The sequence below is a fragment of the Echinops telfairi genome, unplaced genomic scaffold (genome assembly GCF_000313985.2).
Source record: "Echinops telfairi isolate 266 unplaced genomic scaffold, ASM31398v2 ScPeMD7_2291;HRSCAF=2852, whole genome shotgun sequence".
Lineage (NCBI taxonomy): Eukaryota > Metazoa > Chordata > Mammalia > Afrosoricida > Tenrecidae > Echinops > Echinops telfairi.
The window spans coordinates 31,035,940-31,051,673 of NW_022106189.1; the positions used below are offsets into that span (position 1 = coordinate 31,035,940).

Consider the following 15,734-nt stretch of genomic DNA (forward strand, 5'->3'; position numbering starts at 1 on the left):
GTTGTGGCAGGTGCTTTGAGTTTGGTAGTCTTGATCCAAATCTGCTTTATGGAAAGTTTTCCCGGGCCAGCTCCAAGCGCTTAACATTAGAGGTCTGAGATGCTTCAAAGCCATTTCTGGGGCAAGAGCTGGATTCCATTATTTATTGATTTTATTTAAGCAGAACACAGATTCTGTTCATTTACCTACAGGCTACCACAGTCTGATTGGGACTCAAAAACCCAAAGTCGAGTCCCTGGCCCTCAGAGGTGTGTCTATGGGGTGGTGGGCTGGCCTGTGGGTCACAGATTCCTGCTCCATTTCGTAGTCTTCTGTTGAGTCTTACCTGCAAAGGTTGAGTAATTTGTTTTTACTCATGCATCTGCTGCACTCTAGTACATAGCTAAGTCACATGGTACAAGCACCTGGCTCAGACAGAGCAGGAACTGGATAAGCCAATTCAGGAGTCAGAAGTCTGAGAATGCAGGCTTGCCCGGGAGCCATGGCCGCTGGCGCCCAGCCCACCACAGCGCAGCTCAGGTGGCAGTACAGTGAGTGACAGACATGCTTAGGATTCCCAGTGCACAGAAGAGCTCCCTTCACACCGCCCTGGAGTCTGTTACAGAGTGTGCAGTAATACCGTGGGCGAGTCAGCGCTGTTGTCTGGACGACCAGTGTGACAGACGCAGGGTGAGCGCGCGCTTCATGGACACCCAACAGGATGGCCACAAACTTTGTTTTAAAGCAATATCCTGACGTGCGGTATGCCTGTATGCACGTACTGCATTTTAAAGAACAATCCTGTATTTTACTTGAGATGCTAGACCTTTCTGTTGATGGTAGGTAAATATGGTAGGAACTAGAAGGGACAGGAACTCTTCTGGAATTTGTGGTGGGGGATGGGGACGGGACACCTGACTTCTATTGACTATCAGCGAGGGGCTGGAGAACATGTCATGGACCCACGCCTCCAAATGGCTTGTTTCTGCAAGCCGACCCTGGTGCTACAGTGTCACTGCTTTTCCTGAAAACCCCGCAGCAGGCTGCAGGCCCCTCCTCTGGCCCTGGCACGAGGCTGCCTTGGTCACTAGCAGAACACATTCTCCACTCCTATCCCCACCCCGAGGTCTGCGGGGCTACGGTCTCAGGAAGCTTGGGAACTCGTGGGGACTCTGTCTTCTCCCTGTGGATATCAGCAGAGACTCTGGGGGAAAAAAAAAAAAGCTGCTTCAACCTCAGCCCAGTTCTTCAGCAAACTGTGAGCAGAAGCGGGCCTCGCCACCCCAGGGAGGCTGGAGCGTCGTGCTTGGTTGTGGGGGATCTTCTTCCTCAGCGTTCCGAGATGCCCTCAGCCCACATCCCTGACTCTTGGAAATGGATCACCAATAAAAACAAGAACTGTGAGGCAAGCTCCCTTTCTGATCTTTCTTCCCACCCCAAGGGGCTCCAGCAGGAGGAGCAGCAGGACCACAGTTACCCTGGGCCTCAGGGCATCATATTTGGGAACCTGGGGGTGAGCAAGCATTCCTACTGCCTTTGTGTGGAGATTTAGAAAGCACATTCCAGATGACAGGGAGTCTTGTGCAAAGACTAACTTGCCTAAAGAAAAGACACCAATATGCTTTGTCTGAGCAAGGCTGGCACTTGTCCCAGGACCCTCGAGTTAATCCTTTAAGTTGAGGGCCCTCTCCAGCCTCTGGCTTCATAGCTTTCTCCATCCATATAAACCACCAGCTAGGCTGCAAGCCCTCTACTCCTAGCAACATGCTGCCCCCCAGTAGCTTTTGGGGGTGAAATAAAAGATTCACCAGGTTAAGTGTTGGGCTGCTAACTGCAAGGTCAATGGATCAAACCCACCAGTGGCTCTGCAGGAGAAAGATGAGACTATGTACTCCTGTAAAGACTTACAGCCTTGGAAACCCCCTATAGGGTCACTATGAGTCAGAACTGACTCAATGGCTGTGGGGTTGGAGGTTTTATCAAGAGCCGCCATATGCGCAGTGCGCCAGGCTGCCCTCATTCCTGGGTAGAGAGCCTCTCCAGCATCTCCCAGGAACCCTCCTTGAAGGGAAGCCAGGCCCCCTCGGCATGCAGACTCCCTGGTGGAATTAATTTCCACTCGGTCTTTGTTGGCTTCTGAAATTCTTCTCCTGGGGTGCTAATCCTTGCACTGTGTGTGTGTGTGTGTGTGTGTGTGTATGAGGCCCTTGCATGCTGGCAAAAGTCAGCGAGCACATACACAGCAGTGAACAGAGCCAGCGTGGTTTCTGACCCTCTGGCTCCTTCCTATGGCTGCAGGGAGACTCGGGAGATGAACGGCATTAGACATCTAGGTTGCTGTTCCTTGTCCCACTGCCTTGTACCGTTGCAGATACTTTGGATGGGAGAGGCTTTGTTGGTTTAATCAGGCACAACAGTAGGGCCTCTGTAGAGATAGAATTTAATCTCCCTGTGGCCGGTGTAAGGATAGGAACTCAAGATGCACACAACGGCCATCCAGGGAAAGCACGGGTGGAGGTGGGATGCGAGAGAAGAAATGATAGTGAATCTCCATCTCACTTGTCCACTCTCCCGCAGGTGAGCGAGTCTGAAACACCCACCTATGTTTGGGGGCTGCTACTGCACACTGGCGGTGCAGAGCATTTTCACAGCGGCAGAAAGTTCCGGACTACACAGACCGCAGTCATTCAGAGTTAAGGCAAATGTGAAAAGGAGCAGGGACAGTGACTTCGCTTTTCTTTTTTTAATACTTTTATTGGGGACTCTTAAATCTCTTATCACAATCCAATTATTTCTCCAATGTGAGTGACTTTGCTTTTAAAGCGTAACCAATCCTGGTAACAAACTGATCTTCGGGGCAGAGCTTGGGGAGTGCGGAAGAGGGGCGTTTCTCAATGCAGAGTCAGGTCCAGGCTTTCCTTTTCCTCACGGCCTTCCTGTCAAAGTCACGTTAGAAACCTCTTACCACCCCCACTCCTTTCTGTTGCAGACTGGGGGGCGGGGGATCAGGTGGAGACTTTACAAAGGATGAATGTCAGTTTTTACTAAAGACAGATGATCACATTTATGCACACACGTTCCTCAGGAGGCCAGCATCACAGCCAAGAGGCAGGCGGTAACTACAGCCCTTGGCTCGGGCATGCGCCGCCTTCTGCTCTGAGGGTGATTCCTCTTTTGTCGGTGCTGCTGCTGCAGCCCTTTCACACCTCCCTGTCCAAAGGAACAGGCAGCCTGCAATCCGGCTACTGTGGGAAAGCTGGGCCTCACTGCTGCTGACACAGGAACCTCGACGAGCAGAGTGGGTTTTTGACTGGGGGTGGGGGTGTGGTTGAAGTGAAGGGCTCTACGTACAGTTAGTGGGAGAGCTTCCTCCCTTAGCCCAGTCTTTGCTGTGGAGGGATGGTGCTGTTGGCCACACTTCTCGGTTAAGCAGAAAACCCAAGAGGACATCACCAGGCAGGAGGCTGTCACAAGGTTATCAGTCCGAGTCCAGGGAGCTGTCATAGCCGAACTCCTTCTGCACATCTAGAGGGTACTTGCTCCAGGTCTGGGGCCTGCAGATGCCTCGTCCCTCCTCACCGAGACTGCCATCTTCATCAGAACCTAGAACGGACACCAGGCGTGAACTCTCACGAAACCTGTCTTCTACATACAAGGAGAGCCCCTTCTGGGATTTGTTCCATTAGAAAACACTTGCTCAATAAAGAAAGCTTAGAAAATAGTAAAAATTTAAAGTCTCAAACAAACCCACTGCCCTCTAGTGGATTCCAACTCTCAGCCACCCTTTCTCTCTAGGACCCCTAGGCTGTGGAGGAGTCAGGCTAAGGGAATTAGTCTAAGACTCAGCCAGGCAGCAACAGGACACAGGCCTTGAGCCCAGGCCTGAATAGCAGTAGACCCCCACCCCAGCGTGGCCCCTGCATACTGGTCCTTGCGGGGTCCTAAAGCTTGAGGCCAGATGTACCTGACTGTGCCCTCATGTCTGCCCTGCACCCTCCAGCCCTCCCCACCCAGCGCCACCCTGTACCTCCTGAACCCTCCTCTTCATCACTGCTCTCCTCCTCCGGGTACTCATTGCGCCAATTGTTCTCACTGTTCTCATCATCCTCGTCGTCGTACACGTCCTCGGGGTGCTGTTCGTCATTCACCTGCACATCTCAACCCGAACATGAGTCTAAGTCAGAACACCTGAGGCTCTGTTCTTCAGAGGCAGCTAGTAACGGGCTTAGGGGATGTCATTTAAGGATGCTATGTGAAAAAGCGGTCGACTGGGAGTGACCTGGCCATTGCACAAAAGGCCATGGCCCTGCATTCCTGGAGGAAGAGGCTGGCCACCCCCAGGAGGGAACTCACCAGGTGGGGAGCAGCAACAGCTCTGAGCAGGTGTAATGGTGGTTACCTGAAACTGCTGGGCAGCCAGGTGGGTGAGGGTTTATGTATTACAATTACGGGTGACGCTAGGGTTAGAGCCCCATCCGAAAGATGAGTGCAGGGCCCTGCAAATGGGTGCCTACACGTCTTTCACAGGCATGGCAGTTTGCTTTTGTCACCCACCACTGTAGCTTTCTTTACTCAGGGTATTCACATGCAATGTGAACAATAGCCATTCTTAGTGGAGCTCAGGGAGGCAGAGGCCCCCAGCCTGGAGAGTCAGGTCAGCCTCCTTTGCCTGGGGTCCCTTACCAGCTCCAACTCCTGGCTGTAGGGCTGGACAGAGAGGATGTTCTCAATCCACCCTGGAGTGGTCATCTCCAGACAGTAAATGTCATACACGTAGTCGCCATCCTTCTCTTCCTTCTGGGGCCCAATGCCTGATCCCATCTCGGAGATGGTCAACCGCTCACGGATTAACTCTGTGGAGTTACAGAGGATCACATCTGGGTCGTCCGCCTGCTGAGAAAACATAGCAATACCATCTTAAAAGTGGAATTGGGGGGAGGAAGGGGAACCCTGGGGTTTGTTTTGTATTAAAAATTCCTATCTCCTAAGCTAACTTAAAAAAGCCAAACAATAGTAGAAACTAAGAATCGTATAAGGTAGTCTCCTGCTCTTTTGTCCTTGGCTGACCCAAGAGGCTCTAGGAGGGAGGCCTAGCCTGGATCACACCTTGGCTGAGTCTCATGCGGCAACAGGCCTTCTCCGAGCTCCTTTGTCCCAGTGTTTTCCCCGTGGGGCCTCCTAAACCTACAGCAGAGCCTGCATGACTCATCCGCCAAAGGGTCTGTACAAGGGGGCTCCCAACAGGGGACCCATGAGAGATTCTGGATGCCGGTGACCAGTCTACCATCATGTCATTTGGCTTACCTATACTGACACTGCGTTCACTCGCAAACTTGGAGTGGATTCACCTGTAACTTCGTTTCTGCTGGGAGGGACCACTGGCAACGGGTTGCCTCCGACTAGCATGGGCCCAGGTAGAGCAGGTTGTTACCCAGGCCCTTGGGCACCAGGGCATGCTGCAGATGATACTTCTAAACATGTTCATCACAGGAAGCTGCTGGGCTTGAACCAGGCACTGCAGAGGGATGTGGGGTGTCCATGGACAAGGCGAGCTGGGGGCTGTTCCATCCCGGAAGCCCATTCTCCCTGACTATGCAGTCACAGTGAGAGGCAGTTTTGGTGAAGGCTTCTGACCAATCTCAACACTTTTCAAGGAAAGCCCCAGCTTCATCTCACAAGCCCCGCTGCCCTCCATCCTGCAAGTCAGGCAGCCAATAAAATATTTCCAAAGACCAGCGATACGCCAAGCATTGAATCATACACTCAGAAGGAAAGAAACTAGTTTTTCTTATTACCCTTGAGGCTGGGATAAAATGTTTTTTTTCCTTTACTTTCCACTTTGCTGTATTTCCTGCCTAAATTTTCTGTAATAACCATATAACTTCCATAAAAGAAAAATAATTTGTTTATGCTGTTTCTCCATATTTTCAATTATGCTCCACCTAGCATTTCATACTGTAAAATATATATTGTCTCATATTGTCAGTCTTCATGGTTATCAATTTAATGGCCAGGGTAGTAGTATTGTTGCTAAGTGCTGTCCAGTCAGTTCCAACTCAGCGATCCTGGTACAACAGAACGAAGACACTGCCCTGTCTCTCGCCATCCTCACAGTTGTTCTTACGTCTGAGCCCATCGATGTAGCCACTGTGTTAATCCATCACCTCTTTTTCGCTTCCCTGCTACTTTACTAAGCTTGAAGTCCTCCTCCAAGGACTGGTCTCATCATCCTTGTCTCTAAGGAGTGTTCTGGCTGTACTTCCTCCAGCACAGATTTGTTTGTTCTTTTGGTAGTCCATAGTACTTTCAATGAGCTTCACCAGCACCCGAAGTCAAATGTATTGATTCTTCCTCAGTCTTCCTTATTCAATGTCCAACTTTCCCATGCATATGAGGCAATTCATGGCTTGAGTGAGAGCCACAGTAGTTCTCAAGTAACATCCTTGCTTTTCACTACTTTTAATCCCAATGCAATGCAATGCAATGCATTTCCCTTGGATCAAGGTTGCTATGTTTATTAGATACACTGTTTAACCTCTATACACAATGTTGCAAAAAGTGTGCCCTTTACTGCATTTGACAAATGATAGCAGTATATACCTAACAGGGTTTTGATGAGGATTAAAGTAATGAAAGAAAATATTTAGCAAAGTGCTCAACAATAGTAAGTACTTAGTAAACCAACCATAGCTTTTGTTTATACTGCTGTTTTTCTGTTGAGTTGTATTCCTAGGATAAATCTTGTGGGTGGACGTACTAGATAAAAGGAATGAAACTTTGAATTTTGTCGATTTCCTGTTAAATGGTACTTTCTTTTCTTAAACCCTAAAGTATGACCATCAAAGGAGAAATCCACTGTCATGTGGCACAGATGTTAAGCTTTAAATTGCTTTAGAGAACATTTATTTTTATATAGGTCCCAAGCTATTTTTAGGCCCTTTAAACGTTAATCCACGTGTAAAGGTTTAACAAAAGGCTTGCTTCTATTTAAATGCTGCAGTCACACATCATTTTAATCACTGCCTGGCCAACAGCATCACGGCCAGTTCCCTACTAGTCTAGATGGCAAAGTGTAGTAATTATTCTGTGCAGATATTTTTGTTTGTAGTTTATACTGCTACAGTGGAAAAAAGCTGTTCACCTCCTTTATCAGTTTATTGACTGGTTTTCCTAATACAACTAAATAAGCTATTTAATGCATTTTAATTTTATTTCAATGAGCAGTGGTTTCCTTTGAAAAATGTGGAATTCATTCTGGTGAAAGATGTGGCCATGGATGTCATGCCCAAAGTGCTGGCCAAGCACCCTAAGCACTATGAATACATATGCTTGCTCTGGTTTATTATGAATTATACTTTCATGTTTTAAACTTTGAAGTTGTTGGGTTTTTTTCTTGTAGGGGTGTGTTATTTAAAAAAAATTAACAGGGCTATAAATATAGACATGCATATGTAAATATATTTATATATAACAACAGGGACATAAATCTATGTACATATAAGGTAGCAGATAGACATTGGGCCTCTACTAAAGTACTCCCTCAACGCAAGAAAACTTTGTTCTAATAACCTGGCATTCCATGAGGCTCACCTTCCTGACATGATCACTGAAGACAAAATGGGTACATAAGCAAATGTGAAGAAAGCTGATGGTGCCCAGCTATCAAGAGATACAGCAATATAGTGTCTGGGGTCTTGAAGATAAACAAGAGGCCATCTATCTGGGAAGCAACAAATCCCACCATGGAAGAAACACACCAGTCTGTGTGATCATGAGATATCAATGGGATCTGGGATCAGAGGGCCCAGAACAAACAATCATATCACTTTGGAAAGGGGGGGAGGCACAGAGACAGGACATGATGACACAGAACGGCAGAGTAGAGACCCAAAGCCCATCTGTAGACAATTGTACATCCCCTCACAGGAGGGTCACAAGTAAGGGACAAACCAGCCAGGGTGTACCAACAAAAGTTACAACATTCCTCTAGTTCTTTAATGTCCTCCCCACCCCCACTATCACAACCCCAACTCTAAATATATATTTATTCAGGGCATACTGCAGAGCAGCGGTTTCTCAACCTGTGGGTTGCATCCCCTTTGGGGGTCAAACGACTCTTTCACAGGGGTCACCCAAGACCACCGGAAAACACATTTCCAATGGTCTTAGGAACGGAGACACCGCTCCTCTATTTCCAGGCAGGTCCCACCACATGCAGATATGCCCACATTTGAGTAGCGGCGTGAAGACTGTTACCCATGCTACACGACAAAATTTCATTTATTTGTCATTAGAAATAAATATTTCACAATATATAATTACATATTGTTTTGTGATTACTATGCTTTGCAATTTATAACAATGAAAGTACATCCTGCATATCAGATATTTACATTATGGTTCATAACAGTAGCAAAATTACAGTTATGAAGTAGCAACGAAAATAATTTTATGGTTGGGTGTCACTACAACATGAGGAACTGTATTAAAAGGTCGTGGCATTAGGAAGGTTGAGAACCACTGCCTTAGAGGATGAGACTTTTCTATTTCTGTTAAATGTTTTTTTAATTGGCGGGGGGCTCTTACAAATCTTATTAACAATTCATCATTCAATTGCATTAAGCACATTTGGACATATGTAGCCATCAACATTTCCAAAAAATTTTCTTTCTAGTTGAACCCTTGGTATCAGTTCCTCTTCCCTGCCCCAACCCTCCCACCACCATGATTGATTATATAGTTATTTCATGTCTTACACTGTCTGTTGTCTCCCCCCACATTTCTGTTATTCCCTCGAGAATTTTCTATGTCTATGGTCACACAAAAAAACCCCAAGTTCACTGTCATCAAGTAGATTGTGACCCTACAGTCAGAGTAGAAAGCCTCATCTTCTCCCCCAACCCCGGATGGTGTTTTCAAACTGCTGATCTTGCAGTTAGCATTGCAAAAGTGTAACCCACTCTTGCAACCAGGGCTCCTCTCTGTGCTTTGGGTAGGTGTCCTAAGTGGACCTTGTTATTTGGAAGTGAGGTACAAAACCAAGTTATTCAAATGTACTATAGTTGAGAACACACTGCATTAAACGTGAGGAGACTTGCACCCTAAAGCTGCCTCAAACTAGTTCCCGAGCCTCCCTTGCTCAGTTTTCTCATTTGTGATCCTTAGCTCAAAACTCTTCAGTGACTCCCCAGCTCAGTCAGGGTGAAAGGCAATATCCTTACAAGTCCCTTCTGAGTGGAGCTGCCACCCTCTGCAAACCGGCCAGGGGACCAGGCTAACGCAGCTTCAAGGTCTTTGCGCTTGCAGACCCTTGTGTGTGGCTCGTTGTCTCCCAGACACACAAAGCCCTACCACTTACGCTCTCCAAGCCTTTGCGCAAATGGCCATTTGCTCAGGGGCATCTTTCGGACCATACTATTTGAAACGGCATCACCTTTGTCCGGTCTATCTCTCCTCCTCCCTTGTCACCTCGGAAACGGAATTTACCCCTTTCCTCTTTCTCTCCTCTTCCTGGGCGCTAGGTCCACCGGCAAGGCACGAAACCCAACATCAGCCCGCAGCGCAGCGCCTGGCACAGAATGGGGCCCTCAATGAATGCTTGCTGGATGAATAATCAAATTATAAAAGGAGGCCACCACACCGAGTGGCTCATCCGTCCTTCGGGGAGTCCCATGCTCTCACATAGGCGCCTGACACTAGCCCTTCAGAGGAGCCCCGCGCCCTCCCCAGCTCCAGGTGCCTACGTACTTGGTGAGACCCCGCGCCGGCCGCTGGCCCTTCCTCCTCATGGACGAGGTCCAGGAGCTGGAAACCCGCGTCACTGGCAGCTTCTGGACTCTTCGACGCGTCCTGGGGCTCTGGGCAGCCCGGGAGGGTCCCTGATGATCGGTGGCAGGAGACCACCCGGTAGCGGCCTTCTTGCCGGCTCTCCCGAAGCGACGCGCGGAGATCGCGGCGGATGCGCTCGTGGCTGCCTTGGGACGGGCGCAGGGCGGCCCGCAAGAACGGCTGGACTGGCTCCTCCTGGGGAGGGAGACGCGACAGGGAGACGTTGGTGGAGGGGTCAGGGACCCAGTTTCATCCCGTCTGCGCCCCGAGATCCTCTTCCCCGCCTGCTACCTCCCCTGCCCCGTACCTGGGAGCGCACGGTGGCCACGAGCTGGAAGACATTATTCTCCGCTTCTCTCGGCAGACCCTCGGGAGGCGTCCCCTGAGGCGCTGATTCGACTGTGGTCCTCCGGAGCCGCTTACAGGCGACGACAAGCGCCCCAGCGGGTTCCTCACAGCGCTTCCGCTTCACCCGGAGCACCGCCGTCCTGCCGGCTTCCATAGCGGCAGCCGCAGAGCACTGTGGGAGCGCGCGGGGTGAGCTGGGAGCGTCCGTCCAGTTCCGCTTCCAGGCCCCGCCCCCGGCCCCCACGGAGGGCGCCGTGACGTGCGCCCCGCCTCCGCACGCCGGCCGCGGCAAGATGGCGTTGGTGGCCGAGATGAGAGGAGCGGGTTCAGCGGCGGGTGAGGCGCCGGGGAGGTTGGGGCGGTGGGGTCTCGGGGGCCCCTGGCACCCTGTCCGCCACCCCAGGGCTCTGGCGGAGGGCCCCGAACGGGCGTCCCTGGTCGCCCGGGCACGCATCTCCTCAGGACTCGAGGACCTTCCCCGCGTCCGCGTGGGGCAGCTTGGAGGCCCCCGAGGCTGCCCTGCGGCAGGGAGGCGGCTCCCCGGGGCCACGGCCTCGGCGATCTGCGGACACCTGCACCCAGCACTTGTGTGTGGCGCCTCCGTCGCCAGGACCGGGGCCGCTGTCGTGTGAAGCGCACCCCTCATGGGGCAGGTCTCGGTGGTTGAGGCACCTGCCGCTGGCCTCGCCTTCCTCAGACTTATGTCGTTGGAAACCAGACGGCACCACTTGCCGGCGAGCGCGGCCCTGGGCACGCTTGCTCCCGACCTACACCTGTTATTGTTTTAAACCGTTGGCTGGCTTCTCCTGCACCCCGCTTTCCGAAACCGATCACCCCTTGCGTGATTTGCCGTGGCTCACCCCTCACCTCGCCTTTCTTCTCCCCCGCCAAGCGTCTCAGCTTTGGGGAGTTGCGGCTTGTCCCCCGAGGTCTTTACACTTTAACTTCAGAGCCCTTTCCTTGAAAAGTTGGGGTAAGGAAACCCTTAGACTCGCCCCGCTGGTCCTCAGCCTGATCGCGTTTTAAACGCCGCGGGTCGTCGCGGCTCCTCCAATAAGCTTGCTTTCTCTGGGCCATTCCTCTTACACAGACCGTGTTTACGGTTGGTGGCTCCCTCCCCCGGTGGATGCAAACCCATGGAGGCCGGGCTGTGTCTCCTTCATGGCGGTTGTCTCTTTACCGAACGCCGTGCCTGGCCTAGCATGGGTATGAATGAATCCAGACATCTGCGCACAAACTCAACTAGTCGTGCCAACAGGACTTTGGGGATAGTAAGAGACCATGTGGAAGAAGCAGATCAGAGGGAAATCTTTTGAACCCAGAAGGTGGCCTCCTGGGAGAGGACAAGTCTTGGGGGGATTTATCTGCCACAGGTGGAGAGGGTGGACCCGGAAGAAATTCTACGTATCATAAAATGGTTAGTAACACAGATAGGGAGGAGAGAGCTCTCAACAGTTCTGAAGAGACAACTGTCGTCTTAGCTGTCCCCTCATTAACAGAGTAGACGAGAAATCCATTGATTAAAAATGCTTCAGAATCCTTCTGTTGGCCCTGCATGCGCCAAAGGATGAGGGTCTCAAGCCTCCTCACGATATGGACCCCTCAAACAACTTTGACAGTCTGTCCAATTCCACTTCAGCCACATTGATTTATTCACTGTGCATGACTCGCAGGTTTGCTAGCCTGGTGAAGTATCTCCCCCGGCTATGCCCCCAAATCCTATCAGTCATTTAAGCCTTCCCTGGCCAGTCAGATATGGTCATCCCGCTCTCTCAGGACAGCGTTTGTTGGACAAAGTTTTCCAAAGCACACGCTAGATTCTGGTAGTGTCTCGGTACACTGACATTTTAAATAACGAGTAGTATATAAGACACACTGCTGAGCGTAGCAGTGTTTTCCAGTGGCTGCAAACTACATCCCATTGGTGAAATCTCAGATCAGTTCATTTTTCCCTGTTGAGTAATTGGATCAATTTAGTGGGTCACATCCAGCCATTAAAAATATAAAAAATATCAAGTAAAAAGCATCTTCTCGGGCTAAGCTTGTTCTGTGAAATGCTAAGCTGTGTGTGTGTTCACTTATCTGTTTTGAGTCTCAGTGTCAAGTAGGTTTCTCACTAGAGTTGTCAAAAAGTCCCAGAGCCATTAGATTAGAGGATAGGCAGGCTAGAATTTCAGCAGTGGAATTTTACCAAAGGACCGAAACATGCGTGGGTATTCCAAGTGGAAGTTTACTAAAGGACAAATTGACTGCCGTGAACCAAGCCAGTGACTGGCACGGGTTTTTCCGAAAAGATTATTTCCCCCTGACTGGTATGAATTCCATGTTTACTTCATCTCTATTTGTGACTAAAGAATTTCCAAAGAGAGTCAACTGTTGGGGTCAGTTCACTGCCTTTGGAATGTTGGGAGTAGCCCTTCTCTGTGGGGTGTGTCTTGACCATGCACTTGGTTAGGTAGAAATGAAGGGGGCTGTGAGCACCTGCTCCTTTCTGACGGGCAGCCAGGCGGGCACTGGGCGAGCACAGACTTGCTGAGACACGCCCTGAAACTCTCAGCCTGTTAAGGGTTCCCATCTGGGTGGCCCTCCTTTATCATCCCCTTGAGCTGTGTTCTTTTCCTTCTGGTCCTCCTCCTCCTCTCCCTTCTCACCTGCCATTACCTGAGGGCTGCCTCCAGCACACCTGTAAGGCCCATTTGATCCTTTAGGAAACTCGAGGAGGGCCAGGCTCCCAGGCAGCCTTGGCAATTTGGGCATTGTAGGTTTTGATGTTACACACCGAATAGAAAACCGAAGAACTATTGCTGGAAAGGGCAGACGACTGACTAAATTTTGTCCCTCGCTTTGACACATTTGTTACTTTCCTGCGTGTCCCCCATCGACTGGTCTGTCCTCCCGCACTTTTGGGTGTCAGGATAGCACTTTTGGGTGTCAGGATATTGTCGGGGGAACCAGCCCCAACAACCGAAGGGCCTGAAGGCGCAAATGTATGGCAATGATAGAGAAAGATGATAGTAAAGTCGTAGAGGATAAAGAGTCAAATAATGGAATCAGACACGCTATGGAATCATGCTCACCTCAGCTTCTCCAGGGATCACTCGGAACTGAGCACGTTGGAAAACTGGGAGAAGTGAGAGCGAGCCTTTGCTATCCCGGGACATTTATAGGTAGCCTTAAGACATGCATATTCAGTAGCTACAGACGGCACCAGGTGGGCTTGTCTACATCAAGGGTCCCTGAGCTCACAGGTGAGGAAACCGAATGCCTGTGTTGGGGGAAGGTGTAAGGGGGTTGGGTGTCACGGTGGGAAGAGAGAACAAAAGGATAATGTCTGCTTCTAGAGGGAGATATAGTCAACCATGTGCTTATGTTAAGGCAGCATAGCTGTTGAGGGGAGAATCTGTGGAGAATGATTTTTAAGACAGGATAATGTCTTAACAAAGTGGAGGCTTTCCTGCTGGGGAGTACCAGCATTCCAGATTCCCTCGGTAATAAGTTAGGGAATATAGTCCTGTCATATTCCCTCAGTGTTAGCTTCCCACAGGATATGAGTAAGCGTCTGACGACCTCGGTGAGCGGAGGCGCCCTGTGACACCATGAAGGTCTTCTGCGGGCGCGCCAACCCGACCACGGGCTCTGTGGAGTGGCTGGAGGAGGACGAGCATTACGACTACCACCAGGAGATCGCCAGGTGACGAGGGGCAGGGCACTGGTTGCTCCCCATGAGGACTCCTGGGGAAGGAGGCAGGGGGTGACCAGAGAGGACACTTGGCATCCCTATCAGTGTCTCTGGGGTGCTTATTTTATTTATCACTTCGTTTTTGTGCTAGCTTGATCCACAGATTTCTTTTGCTGGTTTATACCGTGTTTCCCCCAAAATAAGACACACTCATAAAATAAGCTGTAGCGGGATTTCTAAGCATTTGCACAATAGAAGCCATACCCCCCAAATAAGACATAGCCCCATCGTGACGGCTGCTATCTCGGAGGTGATAGCAGCCCCATCAACAAGGTCGGCTCCCCCTGTCAGGTCCCGGTCGTGCGTGCTGCAAGCTGAGGCACAGAGGGAGACGTAGACAGAGTAAAAGTCTCCTGGGTGAAGTGCTGTAGGCATTGTGTGTCCTCAGGGGGAAGAGGGAAAGCTGTGACTGCCCTTTAACTCAGCACTGTGGGTCGACGTTCCAGAAGAAGACGACTTAACTATATTTGAATAAATGTAGATTGTTGTACCATACTTTAAAAAAAATAAGGCATTCCCTGAAAATAAGCCATCGCGTGTCTTCTTGAGGAAAACTAAATATAAGACCGTGTGTTATTTTCGGGGAAACACGCTATATACTTGTAAACTTTTCATTATGAATTAGGTGATGCTTCTCAGGGAGTGTTTCTCTTACTGTGAGTTCTCTCTCACTGTCAGCAAGTCTGTTCTGATTGATAGTGATCCTGTAGGACCAGGTACAACTTCCCATGTGGGTTTCCAAGACTGTCCCCCTTTACAGGACTAGAAAGCCTCATCTTTTTCCTGCAGAGCGGCTGATGGTTTCGAACTGCTAACCTCACAGCAGCCCAATGTATGACTACTACACCACCAGGGCTAGGGGGTGATTATTTTAAATGCAGTTCCCCTGATTGTTCTCACCTGGAATGCTCTCCCCACAGCACTCCCCACCTCCCCTCCAGAACAAACAAAACAAACCCTCTTTGGGCTGGGCTAGCAGTGCTCAGTGGGGCCCATTCTGACCCTGCCAGGGGGTCCTCACTGTTGAGGATTTCTATCTGAAACAGGAGTGGCAGGGCTCTCCTTCAGCTCTCTTTGGTTTGCTAAGCAGCGTATGGTCCCTGCATGTATTGGGCAGGTTTACCCTTTCCCTCGTTTCTACGTCTGGAGCTTTTTGCTGAAAATGGACACCTTCTGCATGACTGGTTTTGAGCCCAAGAGAATGATAGCTTCTACACCTATTAAAATAACTTCGGTGCAGCCATGGATGGCTTGTCTGTTCCATCTGATTAGGAATGCCGATGGGGAGTTGGTGTGTATCATGAACAGAAGTTTCTGATTCTTACTATTTTCTTGTTAGGTCATCGTATGCCGATATGCTGCACGACAAGGACAGAGTAAGTGTCACGGGGAACCAGGATCTCTGTGGGGTTGTAACCTCCACCCCCTCAGTGTTAGAAGGATGCTGAGAGGGGGTGATGTGGTGTGGGAATCAGCCAGGGGCTGGAGGAAACAGGCCCTCCTCTGCCCCCCAGTGGTTCGGATCTTAAACGAGCAGGTCAGCTAGAGGATCTCTGAGGTCCTCACTTGGGGAAAAAAACCCTTTCTAGTTAATGTGCTGTTTCACCTCGCCTGGTCAGTTTGTCTTTTTAAGATCAGATCTCTAGAGGTCTTGGAAGCATTTTTTTTTTTTTTTTTCAGTTCGCTTATATTGCTGAAAAGTGCTTCGAACTGCAGTCTTGCTTTCTGATTAAAAAACGTTTGCGTTCATCACGAAGTTCAAAAACACATTTTAAAACTTTTCCTCTCGACAACTATCTCACTTCAGTGTAAAATAGCAGAGCATTATTCAGCATATCCA

General features: G+C 50.0%; 3 protein-coding genes across 5 annotated transcripts in view; 2 read left to right on the forward strand and 1 right to left on the reverse strand.

The window, feature by feature from the left end:
* Window positions 1-10,287, forward strand: part of SLC7A6 (solute carrier family 7 member 6) — a 48,058-nt gene extending 37,771 nt beyond the window's left edge. The window contains exons 11-12 of one of the 2 annotated variants that reach the window (XR_006680394.1): window positions 9,501-9,729; window positions 10,172-10,287. The gene's annotated coding sequence lies outside the window, so the exon portion shown is untranslated. Of the gene's footprint in view, window positions 1-2,556; window positions 7,356-9,500; window positions 9,730-10,171 lie in introns of those variants that run through there. The other variant, XM_045293643.1, reaches the window with a different exon arrangement.
* Window positions 2,720-10,309, reverse strand: SLC7A6OS (solute carrier family 7 member 6 opposite strand). 2 transcript variants are annotated; one of them, XM_004704593.2, is made up of 5 exons: window positions 10,115-10,309; window positions 9,727-10,002; window positions 4,663-4,869; window positions 4,007-4,127; window positions 2,720-3,582 (listed from the first exon to the last, which is right to left on the reverse strand). In XM_004704593.2, the coding sequence occupies exons 1-5, from the start codon at window positions 10,307-10,309 to the stop codon at window positions 3,458-3,460; spliced, it is 924 nt and encodes a 307-aa protein (XP_004704650.1). In that variant the 3' UTR covers window positions 2,720-3,457. The 2 variants fall into 2 exon arrangements, with proteins under 2 accessions (XP_004704650.1, XP_045149579.1); XM_045293644.1 differs by having other exon boundaries at window positions 4,663-4,872.
* Window positions 10,310-10,425: 116 nt separating this feature from the next.
* Window positions 10,426-15,734, forward strand: part of PRMT7 (protein arginine methyltransferase 7) — a 25,849-nt gene continuing 20,540 nt past the window's right edge. The window contains exons 1-3 of the mRNA XM_045293916.1: window positions 10,426-10,491; window positions 13,700-13,846; window positions 15,234-15,270. Coding sequence (XP_045149851.1) covers window positions 13,752-13,846; window positions 15,234-15,270 — 132 coding nt within the window. The 5' untranslated portion in view covers window positions 10,426-10,491; window positions 13,700-13,751. The remainder of the gene's footprint in view (window positions 10,492-13,699; window positions 13,847-15,233; window positions 15,271-15,734) is intronic.